This window comes from Dipteris shenzhenensis, chromosome 6 (genome assembly GCF_047967505.1).
Source record: "Dipteris shenzhenensis isolate YYH24624 ecotype China chromosome 6, Dip_SZ_1.0, whole genome shotgun sequence".
Lineage (NCBI taxonomy): Eukaryota > Viridiplantae > Streptophyta > Polypodiopsida > Gleicheniales > Dipteridaceae > Dipteris > Dipteris shenzhenensis.
The window spans coordinates 35,424,734-35,437,708 of NC_141601.1; the positions used below are offsets into that span (position 1 = coordinate 35,424,734).

The 12,975-nt window shown below is 41.0% G+C and overlaps 1 protein-coding gene across 2 annotated transcripts; it reads right to left on the bottom strand.

The window, feature by feature from the left end:
* Positions 1 to 2,041: 2,041 nt before the first annotated feature.
* LOC147901112 (LOB domain-containing protein 4-like) lies at positions 2,042 to 4,791 on the bottom strand. Of its 2 annotated transcripts, none has more exons than XM_087375577.1 (4): positions 4,736 to 4,791; positions 3,448 to 3,531; positions 3,092 to 3,347; positions 2,042 to 2,901 (listed from the first exon to the last, which is right to left on the bottom strand). In XM_087375577.1, exons 2-4 carry the CDS (start codon positions 3,459 to 3,461, stop codon positions 2,506 to 2,508), a joined length of 666 nt encoding a protein of 221 aa, XP_087231703.1. In that variant the 5' UTR covers positions 3,462 to 3,531; positions 4,736 to 4,791; the 3' UTR covers positions 2,042 to 2,505. The 2 variants fall into 2 exon arrangements, with proteins under 2 accessions (XP_087231703.1, XP_087231702.1); XM_087375576.1 differs by having other exon boundaries at positions 2,042 to 2,904.
* Positions 4,792 to 12,975: the final 8,184 nt, after the last annotated feature.

The window sequence follows — 12,975 nt, forward strand, 5'->3', positions numbered from 1 at the left end:
CATGTATATTTCTTTTTGGAAATTATTGATAATACTCGTCATCTTTTAAGAGCTATTATAGTATGATACTAATGAAAAAAGTGGTATGTCTTAACATGGAACCACCCCTACACATTTGAACTCTCTTTGTTGGTCATGTTTTGATGAGCATTTATTTCCATCCTATCACCCTCATTCTTATACTTTATGCCTCCTTGCAAAAGTTGCTATTTTTGTGCACATGAGTTACCATCATGCACAATCATAGTTGGATAGGGTTGATAGTGCCTTTGAGTCACAATTGATTATTAGGGAATATCATTTGATAATTGTTCTCTTCATTCATCATGCTACTAATTTCTTGAGAGATCATGGAGTCACAAGGCAAGCACATGAGATTTTGTCTTATGGCACATGGTTCAAATCTGCCAAACTGTATTGCACTCCAAGTGCACTCCAAGTGGAAGAGATGATCACACCCAAGTATATAAAACCCAGAAGCATTAAGATCAAGCTCGCATAAATTTAATGGCTCTAAAGTTTCCTTTGGTCCTATTGCCCATGAAATATAGCTAGTGCCTCTTTACTGTTTCAAATGACTTACTTTGGAGTAATGCTTTGTGTACCTACAAGAACAATCTATTTTTGAGTTGAAGCATGCGGCAGAGATGTTGCTCCAACTAGCAAAGAGTCAAGGCCAACACATAACTGAATTTTAAAGTTTAAAATAAATTCAAAATGGCAAAAGACCTTTTCAAAGAGAGTTCCCTGAAGTATTCTTTTGGCCATCAACTGGTGATGATTCTCTTACTGAGGATTAATTAGTGTCAGAATTCCAAAACAATCTATAAATGTCTCCAAATGCATCTTATTGGATCTACCATTTGACAATAAGATCAATATAGTTTGAAACAAGCTTTGCACTTGTGAGGAGCACACACAATTGCACTTGCCCTCGATATCTTTAAGAGACATCGTCTCATGTTACACACAATAGATAGTATGCATGTCCCATGGGCTTGCAAGTAAGGAGGGATTTTCAAATCCATACTAGTCATGCTATTCAGATTACTCACAAATTTCTAACATGCTTTCCCTTTTAAGAAAACAAAAACTACCTTTTCTACAAGATTTTAATGAAGATTAACTCCATTTCAAGTAAATGATGCCTTCATTGTGCATGTTAAATTATCTTACACAATCTTAAATATATTCAATTGAACGAGTTCTATTGAATTCAAAATGGCCAAAGACCTTTTCAAAGAGAGTTCCTTGAAGTATTCTTTTGGCCATCAACTGGTGATGATTCTCTTACTGAGGATTAATTAGTGTCAGAATTCCAAAACAATCTATAAATGTCTCCAAATGCATCTTGTTGGATCTGCCATTTGACAATAAGATCAATATAGTTTGAAACAAGCTTTTCACTTGCGAGGAGCACACACAATTGCACTTGCCCTCAATATCTTCAAGAGACATCGTCTCATGTCACACACAAAAGATAGTATGCATGTCCCATGAGCTTGCAAATAAGGAGGGATTTTCAAATCCATAGTCATGCTATTTAGATTACTCACAAATTTCTAACATGCTTTCCCTTTAAAGAAAACAAAAACTACCTTTTCTACAAGATTGTCACGAACTCCATTTCAAGTAAATGATGCCTTCATTGTGCATGTTAAATCATCTTACACAATCTTAAATATATTCAATTGAACGAGTTCTATTGAATTTGGTAAGCTAAGTGGTGAGCCATCTACCCACAATAGAATCTCCACCACAATGATATGATGCATAAGTAGTTTTTTTTACAAAAACAAGTATAAGCATACATGACTTCTAAATTGTTATCTACAACAAGCACACAAACATGCACACTGGACCAAATGAATGAATGAATGTGTGTGTGTGTGTGTGAGAGAGAGAGAGATTGGCTTTGTATTTCAAAGGTGAACAGACCTCAAGGCCGGCCCGAACTTACTCTCCACAACCTTTGAACAGATGGAGTCTGTAAAAGGCAGAACACCATACCAAAACTGAAGTAACTGATCATTTGGTCGACCTCAAGGAGCAAGCAACGTTCGAAAACACCATTTTGGGTATCGTTTTGGAAATTATTAAAATGAAAATGGGGCCTAGTTACAAGCTGCCCTTGCTATAGATTATCAGGTTCGTGTTGTTGCCCATCTCAGAAGAGATTTAGTAAGGCTTGAGTCTAGAAATCGGAGCACAAGCTACCTGAAATCAGCATCCCCGGTACTAAAACATAAAACTAGTAGGCGTCAAATCAGAGAAAGAGGAAGCAATATGAAATCCGCAGCCATGGGATGACTACAGATGAATAGCAGCCATGGAATTGTAGTAAGACACCATGGGACCTTGCTTGGGACCTAACTTAAAAGAAAGGAGTTCGACAAGCTGCAGATCAGTAGCAAGAAGAATAGAGCTCAAGAGACATGAAATGAGCAGCCATTGGACTACACAAGGTAAACAGCGAATCAAAGAGTTGAAATGAGAGCTTCAACACTAGCAGCTCTGATGCAGTTGGGACCAGTAGCGTTCCTTGAGATCAATCGAACCTATTGCGCTCTCTGGCGATCCAACTGTGTAGTGGTCTGTGGAAGCCGTGGTCTGGGAGGAGCTCAAGCTCGAGGAGCCGGTTCTATCTGAGCGTGCAGCAGCATTGAAGCCTAGAGATGTGCTGGGCGCTGCATGGGCAGCTGCAGTAGCAGCCATGGCGCTCTCATGGAATCTGTAGCGCATAATCTGGGTGCGGACCGCATGCAGCTCTGCTTGGAGAGATTGCGCTTGTTGTTGCAGAGCTGAAATGGCGCCCAGGCAACCATAGACGGGGTCCCGGAGGCGTGCATTCGCTTCGTAGACAAGGCTGCTAGCTACATCAGGTCTTTGATTTTCGGGAACCTCCTGCAGACGCATGGATCAGATGAATACAACGGTGTTCGAAAAGAGCTTAGTGCTTCACGAAAGAATTGCGGAAGAATGTGTTGCAAGGCGCAGTATTAGGGCTAGAATTTGACGGCCCCAATGTGCAGGCCTTGTGCAAATCTAACGACGGAATGGAAACAAAGCTGCTAGCGGTCGAGAAGTATACCATAAGCATCTTTGAGACGTTGCTTGCACCAAAGACTTTATGCACAGAGGCAAACTTTTGCGGTTCCAGGGGAGAGAAGTAGGGCGAAAATGGGCACTCCTGCGCGCACCGTCTCCTCAACAATTTGCAGGCAGCACAGGGCGTGGATGTCTTGGTTTGACCTTCCTCTGCTCCCCTTCTGCCCATGTCCGGGTCGCTCTCCTGGTCCACCTCTCTCAAGATTCGCGAGTGATCTTTTCCGGAAACCCCACTATGCCTGCACAGAATGCGCTTCCATCTTAACAATAACGTTCGCCAACATGATACAACACAGAAAATTATTATCGATGCAAGTAAAAAATGATACGTAGATCTACCTTTCGAGGAACATCCAAGCATCTGTTCGTTCCGTTCCACTTCCTGGCGTTCGGAGAGAGCTGAACTGCTTCTAAATCAAGCTCCTGTAGATCGATGAAAGGGAAATATTTTCGGTGAGAATTTGCCGAATACATGCTAGATCCAAGGAGCAGCAGACAGCGCTTCAAGCTGTGACGGTGGTCTTCAATCCCGAAGTATTAAAGACGAATTGATTTATTGATTTCGCAAGCAATACGTTGAGTGCATAGTTCAGAGAATCAATTAAGATTAACCTGCTGTAAAACAAGTACACCTGCTGATCGTGGTTTCAAGAACATTTGACATCGGACTAGAGGAACAGTGATAAGATTCTGATTAATCTTCCTTTTCGTACTGTGGAAAGAGATGGGTGACTTGACCATTTGTTTCAAATATAGGTCTGGACGAATGAGAGAAAAGGTCTCTTCTGGGTGACTACAGGAGGAAGAGAGACATAATTAGGCCGACGGAGCAGAGGAATCGCATTCCTTCTCGTACCGGTGAAAGCTAGAGCACCAAGCCAACAGATGGCCCGCTAGAGAAATAGCGCTGGCAATGGAGAGGAGCAGAAGCGGCTACAGCAGCATGTTTTGCCATTCCTGCTTTCAAACCCAGATGACATGCAGGAGGCTTGCTACGAATCCGTGCAGTCGTAAATGCCTCGCTCACTCCGTGAACTGGACCAACCCCAGTGTCCAGAGCCCGCCGATATTGAAATTTGAGAGCAACGAGTTCATTCGACACGATCCTGAATAGTGCTTAAGGTTCTGCGGTACCTTAAGGAATCATATCCGACAAAATCCCGCTGAAGCGCTGACAATGTCACGCAAGCACACAGGCCAGACGAGTAACCCATCAAAAGAATGAGACGATGGGCCTGACACGAACAAAAGCGTACGTAGTTCGCAGGATGGGATGCTGTAATAACTTGGGGAGACGGTTCTCTCGGACTCTTCCAGACACCAGAGTTCAGAGCTAGCAAGCTACGAGGAAGCTGCACAGCAAAAGCGCTTATCAAAGTCAATTAGGCAACTGCAACATTGTGGGTGATAAAGCCTTCAGATTTTGCTTAGGTTTTCTGGGCCGGAAGGACTCAATGGAGCATTGTCAAGATGTGCAGCTTCTTCTAATGGGCGATTCCGCCGTGGCGACACTCAAAGCAGCTGATGTTCTATATTGGAATCAAGATATACAGAAAGCTGGAAATCAAGGCAAGTACACGGGAAGAAAATCTTGTGGGGATGTCGAAGAAGAAACAGTGCTGCGTACCAGTTATTCGAGAGATGAGCTGAGAAAGATAGTCGATGGAGAGGTAGCAATCTGGCAATCAATCCGGCAAACTGGAAGGGATAAAGGATGCGACTCTTGAATGGTGAAGTGGTGATGGAGAAGAAGAAGAAGACGAAGAAGAGGGCGGTGGGAAGAAGAAGAAGAAGAAGAAGAGCTCTGAGTTTGTGAAAAGACGTGGAGGAGAAACAAGAGAAGGAGATCAGTGATGCTTAAGGAAGAACTCAGTCAAAGAAATGAAGCCTAGATTCGATACCTTCAAGAGCCATGTGATGCTCTTTCCTTGTGGTTGCTATCTGTATTATTAGCACTACGGATCTATTCGAGTACGTGATGCCCTTCTTGTTGGTAAGTTGGTGATTGTTTAGTGGCACCGTGATGGGCTTAGGGCTATAGAAAATGGTGCACCATGATGGTCTCGAGGTGGCCTCCCTTGCCAGCTCACTCCTCCTAGTTGACTTTGTATATCATGCATTTCTTTTAGATCCCATCCCTCACTTACAATATACACTTCCATCACATGATTCCCCCCCCCAAAAGGACCCATCCACACTTATGTCATGGTGGGGAAAAAGGGGGGAACTCAAGATGTCTATTTTTTTTTGGATGTTTTTCCTTGGACGAGCATATTTTGGACGCCTTTCCCTTGGTGCATGACATAACCTCTACATAACAATCTAATCGAAAATGAGAGATGGCTATAAAGAATGCTTCATCAATAGGAGAGAAGTGTCACATCAATGGTCCTCAAGCCTAGGGGAAACAACACCATGAGGTCTAGAGCATGGGGTGCTATTTCCCATGGCCCTCTCTATTTCCCATAAGGGTCCCCTCTATTTCCCTTGTGCATTTGCACATCAACATAAGGGAAATAGCTATTTTCCCTCTTTTTCCCCTCCATGGCATAAGGCCCCTACTCCCTTCCTCACTCCCTCCCTAATTCTCATCTTCTTCCCACCGAGTTACCCCCCCTGAGTATCTTAGATTATCATCAGTCTAGAAGACCTCTATAACTTTCAAATGACACACATTATACTTCACTCTTCTCACACCTTACCTTTAAAAAAATTATTTACGTGCAATAAAAAAATAGGAAACTTTTGTAAAAGGACTTCTACACTAACAAATTGGAATATCTGTACGATAAATGATAATGAGTTCATTGCAAGGCTTATAACCTTGTGCACCTCAAAATATAGGGTTTTGGGTAGGTCCAAGCATGGGGGGTAGGAGGTCGAGGGACAAGAAGGGGTGGTGGGGGTTTGGTGATGGCTATGTCTAACAATACTCTAAACCATACATATTCTATACATTTTACAAGAATTTGTAGAGGGTGTCAATCCATCCTTCATGCTCATTAGGTAGACTCATTCTACCATTCATTGGGTTGGGCTCTTACTTCTCATTCCATCATGCATCAAATCGGGCTCTTACTGCTCATTCCACCATGCAGCAAATTAGGCTCTTACTGCTCATTACCCCATGCATAAGGAATGGGACCTTACAATTCATTCCCTCTATAATTTTTAGAGCATATTGTCATATTTCTTATAATAAGGTACTATTATCGCTAGCCAAATACCAAGAGCTTGCTAAGTAGGCAAGAGGCATATTTAACCTAATATTAGAGCATAGAGAATATTGAAGGAGGGCTTGCTAAGTAGGCAAGGGCCATATTTATCCTAATATTAGAGTAGAATATGGAAGGAGAATTTCTTCCCATCTTTAGTTATTGCATTTCCATTTCAATAGCCCCAACATAAAAGAGACATAAGGCAAGCATAAGGCTACAAGAGTCGGAAGGTAAGGAGTAATTTTAGAATCCTCCAAAAGTTGGTCACCTTGAATGCAAGTGCACTTCCTTTAGTCTAGATAAGAGTGTGGTTTGAGGCTTTCATCTTTTTCACCCCTACATCAAAGAGGATAAAAGACTTATAGAAGGATGGCAACATTAAGTAAGCATGTTCCAATTAACCTTTAACATTAGGTTGTTGACAACAATCACAAATGGTTCTTAAAGATAGCTATAATGTGAAAGATTAAGAGTTAATTGCTTTTAAAGTGCATATTTCCACACATTGAAGTGGGAGTGTATAGTGTGCTCCAAGAGATCATCTTCATTCTAGCCCAAAAAAAACCCACTTGTTGATGGCATTGGTGCTCTCCCCTTCTATGTCCCCTACTACACTATTGGAGCATTGGGCATAAATGGTGATTCTACAAGCCTCATAAGAGGCATCAATGTGGGCTTTAAATGTTGTCTTCATGACATGGTCTTCCCATTTCTTGAGAAGATTGAGTGGTCAAAGCACACGTAAGCGATTGCTACGCTACCTTTTAGATATTGCATGCAATTCTTATGCTTGTACAAGCTTAATGCCCATGTTTTAATCTCTCTCTATCTAGTTGCACAAGCTCAAAGCCAAATTAGGAACCTTTTTGTTGAAGAAGATTTAGTTTACATTGCATATATGACACGTATATGACCAGCCAAGAAGCTCCTTAGATAATCTAGATTATACAAGCTTTGTGTCTTACATATAAACAGTTGAGAAGACCAATCACCCTCATTCAATTATATAATGAACAAATTGTAGCGTATCTCTAATGCCATAGCCTTAAAATGGGCTGCAAACTCTAATTTTTAATCCAAAGCATGTATAATAACCATCAAAGGAAATTAATCGCCATCTCATAACACAAGCTGAAGCAATGAATTAGATGTAGCAATGCTTGAACACATTTTTTGGAGAAAAATTATAGAAACCTTCAAATCTCCAACTATATTAAGAATATACACTTTGCTCCCTCTATTGATCTACATTGCATGACACCTACGAATGATAAAAGAAAGGTTCTCAATGCAAAAACCAAGCATCCCTTCAAACATGTGCATTATTTGTTGTTTCATCATTTTCACATGACAAAACATATAGAAGAAAACAGTTATTTAGAGGTCTTGTAGGAGGCCTCCGATCTGTGACTTTGATGTGCAACATGAGTCCAATCAATCATCATGGTAGAGTAAGAAGACAATGTCTCTTGAGGCTAGTCTTCAAACACATCAGAATGGAAGACATAAGGAGCACAACAACATATATAACCCACCTTAATGTCTATAAAAGGAAAAGCATAACTTGGCAACAAGCCAAACAACCAAGCTTATATGAGAATAGAAGGAAGCATGGAAGGGTTGTAGTTTTGCACCGAGGAACTAGGGTAGAAGAGGTAGTATGTGGAAGGGCCACAAAAAGATTCCTTCCCCCACTAATGCCCCCCAATGTGACGATGTTAGATCTAGTACTCTCCCTCCCAAGGTCTACTTATGTGGCACCTTTCCTTCATGTGCAATTGGCTAAAAAGGTGGCATTAGTATTAGTACCAGAGTATTTTTAATTTATCCTTGAACATAGTGTCACATTCGTGTCACCTTGAGTTTAGCCACCCATGCCACTCTAATCATTGATGTGAAATTAGCTAAAAAGGTGGCATTAGTTTTAGCACTAGAGTGTTTTCAATTTATCCTTTATAGTGTCACATTCGTGGCATCTTGAGTTTAGCCACCTAAGCTACTCTCTTGCCACTCTAATCAGGTCAAAAGTACATTGTGGTTTTTAAAAGTACAATCAAATTTTAATTATTTTCCTCATCACCTAAATTGTGGCTTAAGGTTTCCTATAAGAGACAACACTATGAGAAAATATGCTCGATCTTGAAAAATGGGTAGTGCATGTGCTTTGCATATGCAAGTAGTCTTGCCTCTTGGGGCACTGGGGACTCCTACTAGAGATGGGATAAAATGGGATTTGAAATTGTATTTTCCAAGAGGTTGTCTGCCGAATGATAATTTCTATTCATAGCATTGATAATGAGATTCCAAAGAGATCAGTCATCATTTGACAACACAAATTGAAGGGATGGTACATGTCTAAATGCTTGAAATTCTACATTTAATGAGAGTCCAAAGAGATTAGCAATCATTTGACAACACAAATTGAAGGGATGGTACATGTCTCAATGCTTGAAAACCTTCATTAGATAGAGCACTATTCAATCCTTCACTTAGGCTCCCTAAAGGTCATATATCTTAATCCCACTATTGATATTTGGTAACATCACATTGTGAAAGTACATCCTCAATGCAATAACTAACCATCTGTACATTCTTTGTTGTTTCACACTTTTACATGTTACCAAATAATCCAAGGATTAGATATATTGCTTGATTATGCAATTTGTGGCAAAAATTCTAGTCAAAGCAACACAATCATCCAACTTGAAGAGATGAAAAGAACATTGCATCGACACCTCCAACCTTGGTAAAACTAACCTTTGAATGATTTACATGCAAAAGAGCTTGATATCTCATTGAACAAATTTAAATTCACAAGCATGTAGAATGGGAGACCATTTACAACAATTACTTAGAGGCCTAGCACCATCCCCACCAATGGTAATGCTTTGATGCACATACTTTGATGCTTAGTATGATGGCATATGTAATCCACCATTGTGCTAGATTAAGAAGATAATGTCTCTCGAGTGTAGTCTCTCTACCCATAGCAGAGCACAAGACATAAGGAACACAAGATAAGCCATCGCCCACATTATGAGAAAGATGACTTGCCATACCTTTAGAGGCAAAAGAATTTTAAGAAGCTAAACCAACATGCTTACATTAGAGGAAGCAAGTCCTACATCCAATAACTAGCATGGAGGAGCCAATAAGAGGACATGGGTGGGGAAAAAGATCACGCCTCTCAACTTGATAGTGTCACAACAATGCTCCAGTAGCCTCCCTCCCAAGGTTTAGTTATGTGCACCTTTTGTGGATGTGGAACTGATTGAAAAGATGCATTAACCACTATTGCTTTTTTAAAATTACCCATAGTAGTCCCACATTATGGTAGCCCCTTGAGTTTAGCCACCTAGCCAACTCTATTGAGGTAAAGAAATAAGATTTTATATCCATGAAGCTCCGGATCATCTACACTATGATTGACCCTTGAGAAAATTGTATGTGTTCCTACAAGGACATTTCCATGATGATGGAACGTACCCTTGGTTTGTAAAAATGGGTCGTTATTGCCGATTTTGTGCATGAGCTCCACCATAAAAGTAGCATTGTATCTCACAAGAATGAAGACTCCCATCGGAGAGAAGGGAAATGGTAGAGTTGGCCTTCATGATAGAGGATTAGGCCAATTCTTGAGAATTCAATCGAAAGGTTAGTGACTTGGTCTCCTTTAAGATCAACCTTCGAGCGTTGAGATAAGGATTTTGGCTTGTTCTCTTCCCTCTTGCGTGCTCTTCTAAATAGTAGCAAATGTGAATATAAAGTGTGCTAGTAAAGGAAAGTCATCACATGGGCATGAGTTGGCTATTTTTGGGACAACACAGACACTTTGGCTTGTTGACTTGAGAGGCGAGCACGATTTTCTTCTGCCCACAACGGAAACGGAAATCGAAAGACGCGAAAAATTCAAGTTCGAACTTCGTCGCAGGTGAGGCCGAACGCGCGAAGCCGCCGCAAACAGCAGCAACGGAAGCCAAAACTTCAAACAAAGGCTTGCAACGTGGATGAGAACCGGACCTCTCAGGGTTCTCAACGTGGATGAGAATCGGAGACTGAGAGGCTGAAGGAGATGCGGTTGGAGAAAGTCAGCAAAATGAGCAAATGCACCCCACGCGCAAAAGCAGGCCCTACAATACATGTAGATAGATTTGCATCACAAACAGAAATGTTTTTGTGAGTCATCAATGATCACACAGAGAATGAGAGAGCTGTGTCTCGTATGAGAGGATAAAATTGGATGATGGGTCCGAGTCCAACGATCGGATTGGAGTCCCGATACTCCTATTTCGCCGGTCAAGCGACACTGCCGATGATATCGACGGCGTGTATCTGGGCGCTGCCGGCCGATCTCCGCCGAGAACTTTGCCGTCTGTCTCTCTACCTCTTCTGGCCGTCAGTCAACTCTGATTCTCAAAGTCGAGTTCCGCACCTTGCCTCCACACAGCCTTTGTCTCGTTTCATATCAAAATGACGGCCCAGATCATGCTCCCTTCTCAGGATTGCGCTTCCATCGTCGTGCCAAGCCACTTGCCCTTCACACTGCACTTCACAGTTTTGAGGCCTCGCACCCTTCCTTCCCAAAAAGAGTCACAGTGTCATTGCTGAAATGGTCAACGTTCGCTTCACGCTCTCGCTCTTGGAATTTGGAAAGTCGTCATTCATCTTTTATGTTTTCCCCCTATCCTTATGTGGGATCTAGCTTCTAGAGGCTTGAAGGGGGCATGGTGAGCATTCTCTAGGAGCATGAGTGCATCAACAATGACATGCGTAGCGTTACTTGTGAGTGGAAATGGAGACGATCGTGAACGCGACACTTAAGCTAAGAGGAGGAGGATGCTTTCTTTTTTGCTTTTTGTAGGGGTTTCCCATGCTCGTGACAATGAGGGGTAATAGGAATTATTTGATTGTTCTAGACCCATGATTAGAATCTAGGATTTAACTAATGGCTAACGGAAAGCATTATTCTAGTATCACAACATCAATGAGCTCTCAAACCTCTACTTGTGGTTGAACTCCTATGTGGTACATGTGTGGTACAAAATCTCTTTGAAAGTTGGACCGTGGGACATGGACATATATGGATGTTAATTCTTAGTAATTGTTTAACTTAACCATGCAACTTATATGCATTAGCTTAACTTAGCATTCATAGTTGTAAGCACACATACTGCTATAGTGTTATGCACAAGTATTATTTCATGATGTACATATGCATATGGCAATGCTCCCATGTACATAGTAATCGAATAATCACCATTTCCTCCTTAAGACATTTCCTCCTTAAGATAACAATTCAACAAATGGCTTACCATGTTCATAAGGAAAAGACCACAAATGGAATTGAATCGCAACATAGAAGCGAACTCATGAAACATATGAAATCAAATAATTACGTGATATGGGGTCCAAATGGGGGGACCACCGCCACCCGAGTGGACTTTTCACTAACATCCACTCTTGATCAACCATCAAGGCACCATTGATTATTTTATCTAGCGAGATACACATGTTTTCCCCTATCTTTATGTGGGATCTAGATTCTAGAGGCTTGACGGGGGCATGGTGAGCATTCTTGAGGAGCAAGAGTGCATCAACAATGACATGCGTAGCGTTATTTGTGAGTGGAAAGGGAGAAGATCGTGAAGGGGACACTCAAGTTAAGAGGAGGAGGATGCTTTCTTTTTTGGTTTTTGGAGGGGTTTCCCATGTTCCTGACAATGAGGGGTAATAGGAATAAGGGCAAGGAAGGGAATATAGGAACGCTTCTCATTATTTGATTGTTGTAGACCCATGATGTGAATCTATGATTTAACTAATGGCTAATGGAAAGCATTATTGTAGTATCACAACATCAATCATGAGCTCTCAAACCTCTACTTGTGGTTAAACTCGTGTGGTACAAAATCTCTTTGAAAGTTGGACCATGGGATATGGATGTTAATTCTTAGTAATTCTTTAACTTAACCCATGCAACTTATATGCATTAGCTTAACTTTGCATTCATAGACTTTGTAATCACACATACTGCTATAGTGTTATGCACAAGTAGTATTTCATGATGTACATATGCATATGGCAATGCTCCCATGTACATAGTAATCAAAATAATCACCATTTCCTCCTTAAGGTAACAATTCAACAAATGGCTTACCATGTTCATAAGGAAAAGACCATAAATGGAATTGAATTGCAACATAGAAGTGAACTCATGACACATATGGAATCAAATAATTACTCATGGCACATGTAATGGGGCCCAAATGGGGGGACCACCGCCACCCGAGTGGACTTTTCACTAACATCCACTTAGAACTCTTGATCAACCATCACGGCACCATTAATTCTTTCATATATCAAGATACACATGAATCTTACATGATCTTGCATGATTGCTCATTCAATCATCCATGTTTTAATAAGAAGCACACAAAGGAAAAGAAGTTCCACAACAACCAGATACTCATTTAGAACTCAAGGTAGTTTCAACATGCAAAGAACATGAAATTGCATGAAAACTTAAGTGTGAATTATCATAGGTAAGGGTAGCTAGGCTATTAACATCTCCCAAAGACGTGGCATAATAAAAAAAATGTTTTTCCTTCTAGCAGTTATAGACTAGGATTTTGCTTAATAGCCTTCACAATCA